Genomic DNA, 14,093 nt, shown 5'->3' on the forward strand with positions numbered 1-14,093 from the left:
TAAAAAAAGGCAGATTAGTGTATGTAAGTGTTATACTTTGGGGATATTTTAACAAAATTTGGTAGTGAATTACATTCTCATATCCATATTTGTAATGCGAGTTATGCAATGTTACATGTCACTAAAAAGAAACAGAAAAACACCAATTCGGCTCTAATTTGTCCAATTGATTTTAATTTATTTCAGAAAAAAATAAGATCTTATAAGATAAAATAAGATCTTATAAGATAAAATAAGATCTTATAAAATAAAATAAGTCAGATAAAATAAGATCTTATAAGATAAAATAAAAGGTTAGACAACACAATAAACTATAAAATAAGATAAAATAAGAAAATGAAAAATAAGATCAAATAAGATAAAAAAACAAAATAAGTTGAATCAAACAGACCCGAACTTGTGAACACTGACTTACATGACACCAAGTTCCTACTAATTATTTACACACGACACATAGCTGTGTGTCAACTCACAAATGCAAGAACTGCCTGCACAATAAATTATATTTCGGGACAGTCAACTTTACAAAATAGGGTGAAGAAAGACTTCAACTTCTCACAATATATTCTGAAGCTTTCTTACTTTGATCCAAGAGATTATATTCTGCAACTACTCCATCTAACAATTGATCAGGAACTACACCCTCAGTCAACATCCTTTCATAAAGTATCCTAGCTTCGGTTATGCACCCAACTCTGCAACAACCATGAATAACTATACTGTAAGCCACCAAATCAGGTAATAAACCCCTGCAAACGGCAGCATGGAAAGTACTCAATGCATCCTCAATCAGTCCTCTTTTGCACAGCCCATGCATTATGATGCTAAAACTCACAATACTTGGGTCAATATTATTCTTACACATCTCTTCGAATAATTCAAAGGCACTGTCCAAGCCACAATATTTGAAGTACCCATCAACTAAACAGCTGTACGTAACGACAGTAGGTTTCAGGCCTTCGCCTAGCATTCTTCTGAACATCAGCATTGCCTCTTTTACTCTACCCTTTTTACAAAGAGCATCAATCAAAATACTATATGTAACAACAGTGCATCTGATTGATCCCCGAAAAAAGGTTTCAAAAAGCTGATTTGCCTTTTCCAACTTATCTGAAGAACAATAACCACAAATCATAGTGTTATATGTCACAATATCGGGCTCTGGTCCATGAGCAACAAGTTCCTGGAAGAGATTTGTAGCATCTTCAATCCGGGAACCAATGAAGAGACTTCTAAGGAGCACATTGTAAATGGTGATATCAGGATTTACTCTATTCTGTCGCATCAGCTGAACAATATATAAGACGGCTTTCAAGTTTTTCTGCTCACAGAAGCCATGAACCAGTGTGCAATACGTAATGGCATCTAAAGGGACGCCAAGCTTAACCATTTGAAAGAAGAGAATCAAAGCATCGACATTTCTCCCCTGAGCAACTTGTGCTTTAAGAAGCAAAGTGCGAGTTATAGCATCAGGATTTATGGCCATCAGTGGCATTAGACTATACACCTTCATCATATCCCTGTTTTGGTTCAACCTACAATAACCATCTATTAGGACATTAAATATAGATACATTAGGTTGCATACCCTTCCTTGAGGCTTGAAAGAAAAACTGAAGAGCTTCATCCACATAACCTTGTTTGCTAAGCCCATTAATAAGTACAGCATATACAACAAGATCAGGGATATGTCCATGTGCCAGCATCTTCCTATACCATATGAATCCCTCTTTCAAATGTCCCAATTTGCAGAAACCATCAATGAGATTACTGTAAGCCAAAACAGAAGGCTCCAAACCTCGTTTCACATAGTCACCAAAGATGCCAGTAGCTTCAGAAACACGGCCAGTTTGGCATAAAGCTTTTATGAGAATGCCATTAGTAACTATGCTAGGTGAGATTCCTTCGCTCAACATTCTTCTATACACTTCAACTACCTTTCCTAAGTTTCCTGCTCTCACATATGAATCCATGATTGAGCCGTAAATGATAGCATCAAACTTGATACCCTTCTCTAAAGTCTCAGTCAAAAGCTGATAACCTTCTTTAAGATTCCCATTCTTAAAAAGGCCATCAATAATAACACTATATACAATCAAGTCTGGAGATATACCTCTCTGCTGCATAAGATTGTAAAGCTTGAACGCCCCATCCAAACTCTTTCTCTTGAAATGTAAGTCAATCAAGGTACTAAATGTCACCAAATTCGGACTTGGACCCACTTCTAGCATTGTAGTAAAATATTGTGATGCAGCTTCTATCAAAGTCTCCTTACAAAGAGTCTTCAGTACCTTATTACAATCAACGATATTTGGCATCGAGCCCCTATCAATCATCTTCCGGTGAAAGTTCAAAGCCATTTCAATCAGATGATTACTAACAAAACTCCTCATAGCAAACTCATAAACATTAAAACCTTGTTTCGATTTATTCATCGCTTGTCCACACAATTCATCAAGTACACTAGTAATCCCATCAACGCAATGTGAAGCAACCAACGAATCAAGCATAGTCCTCAATGCATAGGGAGCAACATCGACACCCATCTTCGACATTTTCAAGAAAACATTAACACCCTCATTAAACCTACAATTTCGACATAACCCAGCCAGCAAGAAGCTATGAACAGTGTTAGGATTAGTTTCATAGGTCCTAAAACCCTCATTAAATGCCTCAAACACATCCAAGTCATTAAACCTCTCAAGCATTTTATCAAACACCTGGTGTGCATGAGAAAACATGCGATGACAAAGTAATATATGAACAAGGCTACAATAGGAGTGAAGAGAAGGATTCAACCCTACAACTTTCTGATACCATTCTAATAGCCGAAATGCTGAAGTGGGTTCTGAGCGGAGAGAGAAAAGGAGTTGATCAACAATGGTGGGTTGGAATTCAGGGCGAGAGTTGAAGCTGTTTCTTTGAAAAGCAGAAAATGTGGTATTTGAATTCAATGAAGAAGAGAGAGATGCGAAATGGTAGAGAGGAATAGAAAGGAAAGGTCTTAGAAACTTTAATGGAGATAAAAGCATGATTTGAGGCATGTGGAAAGGAGAGCAAATGAAGCTCCATATAATTCTTCAAGAAAGACTGTGCGACTCTCTCTAAAATCAAAACTCTCTCAACTTTCAGTTCACAATTCCTAAATTTAGAGGTCAGATGTGTATTTTGGAGTGCTCGGAATAACGTGCGGACGACAGACGGCCTAACATTAGGGTTTGCACGAGCTAAAGTGCTACTGTGCTAGTGCTGGTGCTAGACTACTCATTTAGGGTTGGATCTCAATTCCCATATAGACACTAGAGATTAGGGCCTTGTTTGGTTGACAAAACAAATCATGGGAAGTGCAAATTCTTAGGAAGTAGAAGTATATAAAGTTGTTTGGTTGGCAAAACCATGGGAATTTGCACTTCATAGGAAGTTCTACTTCCTTCAAAATGAAGGAAGTTACTTACCTAGGCCCCCCTAGGTAAGTAGAGCTTCCCATAGGAAGTTCTACTTCCCATTACCAACCAAACACAATTTTACACTTCCTAGGAATTTCAAATACATGGAAAAAATAACTTCCTAGGAAGTATGACTTCCCATATACAACAAAACAAGGCCTAGATTTGAAGTCAAGAGCTACCTGGTAATAATTAATAGGTCTCATGTTAGTTGCTACTCCCTCCGTTTCATTTTAATCTACACATTTTGACATTTTATACTATTCACAAATTTCACTTTGACCATCATTTTTGATTTATACGCGCATGAAAATATAGTCATGTGGGATCTAGTTAGATTCATCATAACATGTATTTTATTAATATGTACTTTTTATAATTTTTACAAATACAAAACTAAAGATATATGTCCTCAAAGTTTTGCATTGGCATGTGTGAAAAGTGTGAGTGTGGATTAAAATGAAACGGAGGGAGTACAATATAAGGGTTCGGTAGTTAGTATAAATATCTTATTGTTATAATATATTACTCCATCTGTCCCAATTTAGTTGCTACATTTGCTTTATCACGATATACGAGATGCAACTTCAAACACCAATATCTTGAGTTTCAGATATGAAAAATTATAAAAATTATATATTTGGAAAATACAAATTGGGACGAATCAAACAAGATCCAACATGATTATGTTTTTTCTTATGTATATGGAGTAAAAGATACTCAAAGTTATGACGTGAGTAGTGCCTACGGTCAAAATGTAGCAACTAAATTGGGACGGAGGGAGTATATATAAATAGTAACCAAACTTGCTTGGTTGAGGTGGTGGGGAATCACCTTGTGACTTGGAGGTTACAAGTTCGAACCCCCTACCTATTTATACTTGGGAGTAGGGACTCCCTTATATCCCCCCTACTCTCAAGCGTTAGTGAACGGATCAAGTGATTATGTATTTGCCGTCCAAGATTAGGCGGATTACTACATAGTTGTAGTAACATGATTATCATCGGTTAAATTATTCACGACACTATATATACCACATTTAGTCATTAACCCTAATTCACCCTTCTAAGCTTAATTAATTCATTAAACACTAACTTATAACCCTACCCTAACCCCCTAACTTCAAACCCTAATCCCATCCACCCCATCAATTTTCGTGTGTTGTGGTCTATTCTATGTCGCGAGGAATCGGGATCTGTTGTGTGCTGCTGGTGATGGGGGTCATGGCTGGTGGTTGCTTGTGCAAAGAGAGAGAAGGGAGAACTAACAACGAGTGAGTGACAGGAGAGGGAGGGGTCGCAGATTTTGGTAAGCAGAGGGGGCGGTGGCTGAGAGGGAGGGGGTCGCGGATTTTGGCAAGGAGAGGGGGCGGTGGTAGAGGGGGTTGCAGGGGAGGGGTTGTGGGGGAGGGGGTTGCTGGGGTGGTGGGGGAGGGTTAGAGTTAGGGTTAGGAGGTTAGGGTAAGGGGTTAGTGTTAGAGTTAGAATTAGGGTTTAGGGTGAATTAGGGTTAATGACTAAGGGTCTGTTCTCTTCGGCATAAAACAGCTGAACTGAACTGAACTTATTGGAGCTGAACTTATTGGAGCTGAACTGAACTGAACTGAATTGAATTGAATTAAATTGAATGTAATAAATATATAAATAATATTTCAAACAATAATAATATGAATATTAAATAATAATTATAATGATAAGTAATAATAATGAATAATAATAATAGTATTTTGGATATTTTTAAATGATAGTTATAAATAAATAATACTAATAATCATAAATTAATAATAATAATTAATGATAATAATGATAATTAATAATAATTATTTTATATTATTTGTATTAATATATTAATACTTGATGATGAATTGATTATATACTCCCTCCGTTTCCTAAAGATCTTCCCACTTACTGTTCCTACAGATACCAAGGAAAATCAAGTTGTGTGGGGCATGGTGTGAGTAAAGTAGGAGAGAGAAAGGGGTTAAGATAAATAAACAAATAAAAAGGGGTTAAAGTAGGAGAGAGAAGGGGAGTAAAATTGAATTCATAATGTAATGGTGGACCATATGATAGTGACATGAGAGGGTAAATAGGGAAATTTGTTTTGCTAAATAAGGAATAAAGCAAAAGAGGGAAGATCTTTTGGAAACACCCTTAAACGGAAAGAGGGAAGATCTTTTGGAAACACCCTTAAACGGAAAGAGGGAAGATCTTTAGGAAACGGAGGGAGTATAATAACAATAATATCTAAGAAGTAAATTAATATTACTATTTTAATAATTATATTTAATAATATAAAAATATTTAGTAATAAAAATAATGATTGGGTTGGACCGCGAAAATTACATCATAAAACGTCTTGACGCGATTTGATTGGTTTATGGGCTAAAAAAGTGGATTTTGTGCTTTGACCTAAACTATGTTCCTCCTAATAATAATAGTAATAATAATGAGTAAAGCTATAATAAACAAAATAATATATAGAAACAACAACAACAACAACAATAATAATAATAATACTTAATAGTAATGATATATATTTAAATAATAATAATAATAATAATAATAATAATAAGAGTAATTAGTAAAATAAATTATACCAACATAATAATAATAATAATATTTAACAAAATGGTTATAAAAGAATGGAGCTGAGCTAAACTGAACTGAACTGAACTTATTGGAGCTGAACTGAACTGAACTGAACTTATTGGAGCTAAACTGAACTGAACTGAACTGAAAATAAGCTGGGGAGAACAGGCCCTAACAGTTTCCGTTAGTCATTAAGGGTATTTCGTGAATTTTATTGAAATAATAAGGATACCTGGTGTATTTTTTTTAAAGTAGGAGTACCTCATAAATTTTGAAAAACCACAAAGGTATATGGTGAAGAAAAATGTTAATTTATTATCAGGTATAATAGTAGACTCATGTTAGTCTCCACTAGAAGGGATCAACACATTGTTCTTTTGAAGTTAGAAGTTTACTGACTTGGTGCAACAATCCCACAACACAAGGACACTAAATTGACGGGATTCAAACTCTAATTTTTTAAGTACCATAGTATACCACCCCAGCATGACTTCTATGCTAGTTCACAACTTCACATATGCCGCAATGAACAAAAAATGATGCACAAATTCTTATATACGGCCGGTCACATCAGAAATTTCGCGTGTGGCCGGCTCATATAGAAGCCCAGGTGGAAGTAAGGCTTCTTCTTCCGCGTGATTCTCCTATGAATTACATACCAAACTCTTCTCTCTCATGGTTGATGCCGACGACGACGACGTTACTTCCCCGGGCCTCATCAAGACTCTTTAACACTCTCCTCAATTCATTTCTTCTATTTTCTCTCTCCTCCAAGCTTCACTCGCTCGTTCTCTCTCTTCTTCTTCTCTTTCTTTTCAATCTCTGAAAAACTCTTACATTTGATATCTATCTTGTATTTACTCTCTCATCTTTCTAAACTGTTATCTTTGAGGGGAAAAGAGTTTGAAGATTGAATTGGATAGTTTAATTTGGGGATTTTAAACGAAAGTAAGTTTAACATTTGCTTCGATTCGGAGATTTCATATGAGTAACCTCCTTTATTCATATTAGTAACCTTATTCATTCATACAATATCATACCAGTAATCTCATTTGTTCATATGAGTAAACTTAAAATAAATATTATATTAGTAACCTTAAAATATTGTTGGAGTAATCTCGTTTAATATTATGAGTAACCTCATTTAATCTTATGAGTAACCTTATTTAATCTTATGAGTAACCTCGTTTAATCATACTAGTAACCACATTTATTTATACGAGTAACCTCATTTAAGCATACGAGTAACCCTAATTGTTCACACAAGTAACCCTTATTTATTAATACGAGCTAGTAACCTCATTCGTTTATAAAGAGTAACCCAATTTATTCACACTAGTAACCCCATATAATCATATGGGTAACCTTATTTTGTTCACATAATTAAGTAATCATATTTTATTCGCATCAGTATCCCCAATTGTTCGTACATGTAACCCCCACTTATTAATACGAGTAACATCATTCGTTCAACAAGAGTAAGTCATTTATTCATACCAGTAACTCCATTTAATCATATGAGTAACCTCATTTTGTTCACATAAGTAACCCCATTTTATTCGTATCAGTAACCCCAATTGTTCATACAAGTAACCCACACTTATTAATAAGAGTAACCTCATTCGTTCATAAGGAGTAACCCGATTTATTCATACTAGTAAATTAATTTAATCATATGAGTAACCCTATTTATTCACATAGTAATCCCATTTTATTTATAAGAGTAGCCACATTTCTTTATAGGAGTAGCACTCTTTTATTGTTAAAAGTAACCACATACTCATACAAGTAACTCCATTTGGTCATAAGAGTAACTCCATCTGTTTATAAGAGTAACTCCATTTGTTCATAAGGGTTTGTGCATAAGAGTCAACATCAAGAGGTCATATCTAACAGTAGACCTGGCAATCGGACTAATCAAATTGGATTCGGACCGGGTCAATTCAGACCAGACCGTTTTCGGATCAAGTTATATTCGGACCGGATTCGGACTGGACCGGACCATTTCGGATCGGACCGAAATTCGTATTATGTTTCGAATCATCATCGGATTGGGATGGTTATCGGATCGGACGATTGTGGATTGGATGGTGGATTGTCTCAACTTTATTATTTATGGAGTTGTTACTCCTTTGGTCTCATGGTTTTTTTGACTATGAGCTTTTTTATATATATATGGAACTGCCACTCTTCGTGCTTTCTAAAGGTATACATAACTAATTTGCATAGTTAGAACTTGTGCCAAAGAGTATTACTTGTGATAATAGTTTTTTTTAACGGGTCAATTTCGGGTACTTCGAATCAAAGCCTAATGGAAGCCAATAATTTCTTATTGCTTTGAGATTGGGTTACCTTTGGATCGGATTGATTTCGAATCGGACAAGATCATATCGGATCATTCGGATATCGGATGAATTTTGGATCAAGATTATTTCAGACCGGATTTGGACCGGACCGGATCATTTCGAATTCGGACCAAAGGTTCTGACCGTCTAGTTTGAACCCAGATCGGACCACAGATCGGATATTTCGGATCAGGACCAACTTTGCCAGGTCTAATCTCACAGCACACTTAATATTTTGGGAAGATTCAAGTTGTAGATGAAAATTTGGCTCATAGCTTTCCAACTGTAAACACAAATTTTAGATGTCTGCAAAATAGAATCAAAAGATGTGAACAAATGATAATTTTATTAATGTAAAATTATGAGTACAATCTCTAATATAAATATCCACTGATTCGATCTCCACGAATGATTTGATTTTTCTTGAATGAGGGCCTCCGGGCTTGATCTCCTTCAAGTATGATTTTTAGAATAGAACGGCTTTGATGCTTGTTGTTCTTCTTCTAAGTTGGATGATTTGATTTGATTTGAATACGTAGAGTGGGAGAGTTTCTGAACTCTAGAGCAGCTTTTTCTCTCTCTCCTTTTTTAGTCTTCTGTTCTCTCCCTGACAAATGAGGATGAGCTCTCTATTTATAGAGTTAGGAGAACCCTAGGGTTTCCACTTGACCTGCCTCTTGGGCCTCACAGACATAATAGTCCAACTTTCATTTAATGAGTCCAAAACTCAATAATAAATGATTTAATTAAAATAGGCCACGTTTAATGGTGAGCCCAAATTAATTAATTTAGATGATCATTTATTAACAAAAGTCAACATTTGACTTTAATGTGTGACGTGGCATATAAAAATTTTATGCCTACAAATTGCCCCCTCGAGACTATATCACATACACGATTTTGAGTATTTTGACCGTGATTAAGTCTCGAATTTTTTTTTTTTTTTTTAACCTCCAAGCCCATGGCCATATTGTCTTGATATAATCACATGACTTTTATCATGGTCAAGCCCACCAAATATTCTTCAGGTTGACTTTGCTGTAAGTAACCAAATCATAATAGAATTTGGTCTTACACAAAAAAAAAAACCGAAGCCCACAAGTATTTTTGTGGTTGACTTTCCAAAATCAAGATATAATTTACTCTTTCATCAAGATAGAAATCATATAAACGCTGGTCTTCCATGTTGGCCGGATTTTACGGGATTTGAAGGAGATAATTGTTACTTCAAACTTTAATCCAAATCTTTTGTGGTTTAGGATAAGTAAATTTTCAGAGTTTTATCCAACTCAAAAACTTATTCCCTGAACAATTGTTTATCTTCCAGTTTTAACTGAACTATAGGTCGAAGAAGATAAAAATTTTCAACCTAAAAATCAATCTAAATCCTTTACGTTTTAGGATAGATAAATTTATAGATTTTTTTTTTATCCAACTCAAAACTTCCTTCCACACTATATATATACACCTTTGACGCCACCAATTTTACTCCATCATCAAAGCAAGAAGCAACCTTCTCCGACGCGGAGGACCCGAAACCGACGCCGAGCATAAAGCCGAGCACGAAGCTATACTAGCACAGCCACCACTGCACTGCCCCGAGGCCCTGTGTCACCGAGCCGTGGTCTCGCCAGCACTACCACACTCGCATTGCACTGCCCCGAGGCCCTGTGTTACCAAGCCGTGGTCTCGCCAGCACTACCACACCCGCATTGCACTCCCCCGAGGCCCTGGTGTTTGACAAGATTACGACAAATTGACTTGGTATGATTTTTTTCGCGACATCAGAAGATGTTGCCATGTTTGATGTAGCAAAACCTTTGATGTTTTGGTGTAGGTATGGTTGGGTAAAGGTGATATGCATATTTGAATAAGGGAGAACAAAACTAATCTGTGGCTTTGTAAACGAACAGGAGAGAGGCTATCCTTTCATGGGTGAATTAACAAAATTGATTTTGTATTCCTTTTGATCATCATAGATGCCATCATGCTTCTACTTCTTCAAAACCACGTTTTTGTTTTCACTACCTGCCATATTTCATCAACTTTTCCATCTAAAATTTTCCTTCTTTTTTTTTTTTTTATATCTCTCTTATTTTTTTTTTTTTTACCAACTTCCACATATGCAACATCATTAACAGTTTAAAACTTCCATCCTTCTGTTTCGCAATTTCCACAGTTGCATCTTCAGATACTGAGAGCAGATTTCCTCAAAGTTAATTAACACTTCCATCCTTAGGGATTCTGTATACTTCATGTTTGAATTTGAATTGAGAATAACTTGCTCTGCTCTGCTCTCACAATGCTGCATGTAGGCCCTTTTTTTTAGCCGGTTTTTTTTTGGTTGGAGCTTTCGCGGCGGCGGCTTTTGACGCCTTTGATGAGATGAGAGAGAAAAATCGAAAACTTGATGAGTTTTCTTTTCCCGCCAAAACAAAGCATGCAATTCCATGCATGGCTTATGTTTTCTTTTTAACTTTTTTTTTTCATCATTTTTTTTGTTTGTTTTACAAACCAAGCTCACGTGTTTTTTGGTTGTACCACTAACTCCTTTTTCTTTTCTTTTCTTTTCTTTTTTCTTGAACTTTTGTCTTATTATACACACATAAAATATATATGTACAATTCTGACTTTTCTCCTTTTTTAAATTTTTCAGGAACAACATGGTGCGATTTGAATCCGTCAAGGCATCTACTGGAGATCATATGGAGACTGTTGACGATGCAAACGATGAACTTAAAGCCCAATTACGTCCATGTAGCCCCATGATCGGACCCTTTGCGAAGGATTGGGTAGTATCACATTACCCTCCCAGCCTGAAATATTGGTGGAAAGACATTTGTGAAGGCAAACCATCTGCCCAGAGACCCTCCAAACCAGTTCTTCTCGCCTCCCATCATCATTCATGCACTGAGATCAAACCACTGCCTACACTTCATGAACGCATTTCACAAAAAGAGGCTAGGTGGAGTCCGAATATGCACTTTGGAGTCGAATTCAGGCACATCCCCTACTATTGGGAGTGGTTAGAAGACATCTTGCGCCATTTCAGAAGTGCCCTTTCCCGTATCCATCTACTCGATGCTGTCTATGCATCCATGTTCATTTATAAGTGTGACAGTTCAGTTATGCAAACTTTCTGCGAATCATGGTGCCTCTAACAAACTGTATTCTTTGGAGGGAGAATGTTATCAGCTTGTGGGACATTCTGTTTGGTGGTTTACTGGTCTTCTTTATGACGAGGTGATCCCTGCCAAAGGTTTGAAGGTCCAAAGCGGAGCACGATCTACGTCTTCCCACAGTTGTACATACTTGTTTAAAGCTTTTCGCCACTAACAAACAAAATCTAACAGGTCAGGTGTCCTTTTGAAGATGGTGTCGTTTTTGGTTCCGTGACTCTCCCAAGTACTCAGCACCACCAAAGCAGAAAAGGCGATTTATTTACCCCGTATATGCCAAAGATTTTTAGCATTTGGGAACCCTCAGCCATGGGGCGACACTACTCATGGAGCGCTTCTTGACCTAGACATTCCGGAGGCTCATCGTCGTGAAACCTATCTCGCAGCTTTCCTTTCATGCTGGATTTGCTCTTTTGCCCTTCCTTTAAAATCAGGGTCATATTCGTCCTGTGTTTTCAAACCTGCATCATACCTTGCAAGCGGTCGTGAAATTTCCTTAGCTATTCCTGTCCTTGCGAGCATTTATAGAGGCATGGGAGAGCTTTGTATTTCCTCTTCACCAGGCAAACATCCGGGTTCATTTCCTGCGCATTGTTTATGCTTGGATGCCAGCTACTTTCCAAGCCATCGCTCAACCGCACATGTTTCAGTTGGTGCCCGTATGATTAATTTTCACGGTATGAAGCGGCCTTATCTTTCAATAGCTCAGAAGCAAGGTCTCTTATCCGATTGAACAAAGTCAATTTCTTGGCTTGTTACTTTTGTGAACAGAAGCAGGGATGAAGATTTTATCGATGATAACATGCAATCCCGTCAGACCGCCGAACTATTCCTTAGTATGAGATCTAGCTTTGTAACCTTGAGGCATGATAATTGCTTGTGATTCAGCAGTACAGCCGTCATAGGTTTAGTCGACAATTTGGTTTTTACCAAGATTTGCCTGGCGAGCTGGAGATCCAAAAATTTCCCAGACAGGATCGCTTATTTAGCTTATTCAGCACGAGTGTTCTCCTTGGGACCAACTCCTCTTTCCTGATACCTGGTCGTTGTACTAGTGTCCACGCTCGGACTACCCCTACCTTTGTATCTTGGTGGAAATCGGTCTATTCACTAACTTATTCGTTGCGCCCTTCGAGTCCTCCAGATGTCTCTAAAACTCGTGGCCAGAGTAAGTTAAGAAAAAGAAAGGTGAATGATTCTCCTAGTTCACCAAAGGAGAAAGCTGCCAAGATTCTCATTGAGCCTGAAGAGAAGCGCAGGCTGAAGGTCAAGCTGACGAGTCATTGTGTACCTCCTCTTCCGCGTGAAGATTTCGCCAAAGGTGGAAAAGCCGAGAAATCGGTTTTTGACGACATCTTCGGTAATGGCTATGATGAGGAATCAGATCATGAGGAAACACAAGTAAGTAGCTTAACGTTCCACCTCATTCTCCTTTTTCTTTTTTGTTTTTGATTCTTACATCCTACCTCCTTTGTGTATTTAGGATGACCAGGGTGAAATGGACATTGCTGAGGAGCTTCGAGCCTGCAACAATACATTCGCTTCTCCGGATCAAGAGTTGATTGATGCCTCGCATGATCCTGTCATAGTCCAAACTGCCGCCTGCATCTTGATGCGAGAGTCTAGCGACATTGTTGATGTCCCTCCTGTTTCTGCTAAGACGCCTTCTCAAAATGTTCGAGATGTGATCTCACGAGCAGAGCGACATGCTGCGAGCTATATGGTCCAGGCCATTAGGAAGAAGTTATTGGAAACCCCCCTGGAAGAAATTCACGACTTAAAGCAGGAATGTGAAGAGCTTTTCCAGTATATTACGAGCAAAGGTATCGACATTTCCTTCTTGCAAGGGCTTGCTGACAAGTACATAGAGTGTGGTTCGAGATTTCGTTCTCAACAGAAGACGCATGCAGAGAAGCCTGCTTTGAGCGTGCTTGAGCAACAACTTTTGACGGCAGAATCAGACTTGAGTAGTGCTGTGAGTCGTCGTCAAAAGGAAGAAGAACGAGTTCGGACACTTGAAGGAGAGGAAAAGACATCCACCAAAACCAAACTCGACTAAAGGCAGAACTCGCAGAGCTGACCATCAAGGAGAACAATCTTGTGATAGCCATAGCAGATTCAAAACACTGTCTTGAGGAGCATGCAACAACAGTAAAAGACTTGACAACATCACATACTTCTCTTGAGGAAAGAGTTGTCGATGTCAAGCGAGTGGAAACTGAGCTATCGGCAGCAAAGGGGTGTCTTGATGAGGTCCACGAGGCGCTGAAGACCCTGCAATGGGAACCATAGATCACTCTTTTCTTCCCCTCCTTTTTTTTTGTTAGTTTTGATTTAAGAGACTAGTGCATTGTCTTAGTTTGTTATTCCATTCTCTTTTGTGAAATAGAATACATAACCATTCGGCTTAGTAATAAAGAATACTTGCAATACTTGCATTACATTTTTTTTTTGTTTTGTTTTTTCGCCGTTCACAGTTTATACTCTTGCGGGCCAGGAGTATTACAATGAAGGAATTTTGTTTTTGTTTTTT

At 37.5% G+C, this 14,093-nt stretch overlaps 1 protein-coding gene across 1 annotated transcript; it reads right to left on the reverse strand.

The window, feature by feature from the left end:
- Positions 1–307: 307 nt before the first annotated feature.
- LOC104893105 (putative pentatricopeptide repeat-containing protein At1g31840) lies at positions 308–3,245 on the reverse strand. The gene has a single exon (XM_010679181.4). It carries the CDS (start codon positions 3,041–3,043, stop codon positions 548–550), a length of 2,496 nt encoding a protein of 831 aa, XP_010677483.1. The 5' UTR covers positions 3,044–3,245; the 3' UTR covers positions 308–547.
- Positions 3,246–14,093: the final 10,848 nt, after the last annotated feature.

Source organism: Beta vulgaris, chromosome 5 (genome assembly GCF_026745355.1).
Source record: "Beta vulgaris subsp. vulgaris cultivar EL10 chromosome 5, EL10.2, whole genome shotgun sequence".
NCBI lineage: Eukaryota > Viridiplantae > Streptophyta > Magnoliopsida > Caryophyllales > Amaranthaceae > Beta > Beta vulgaris.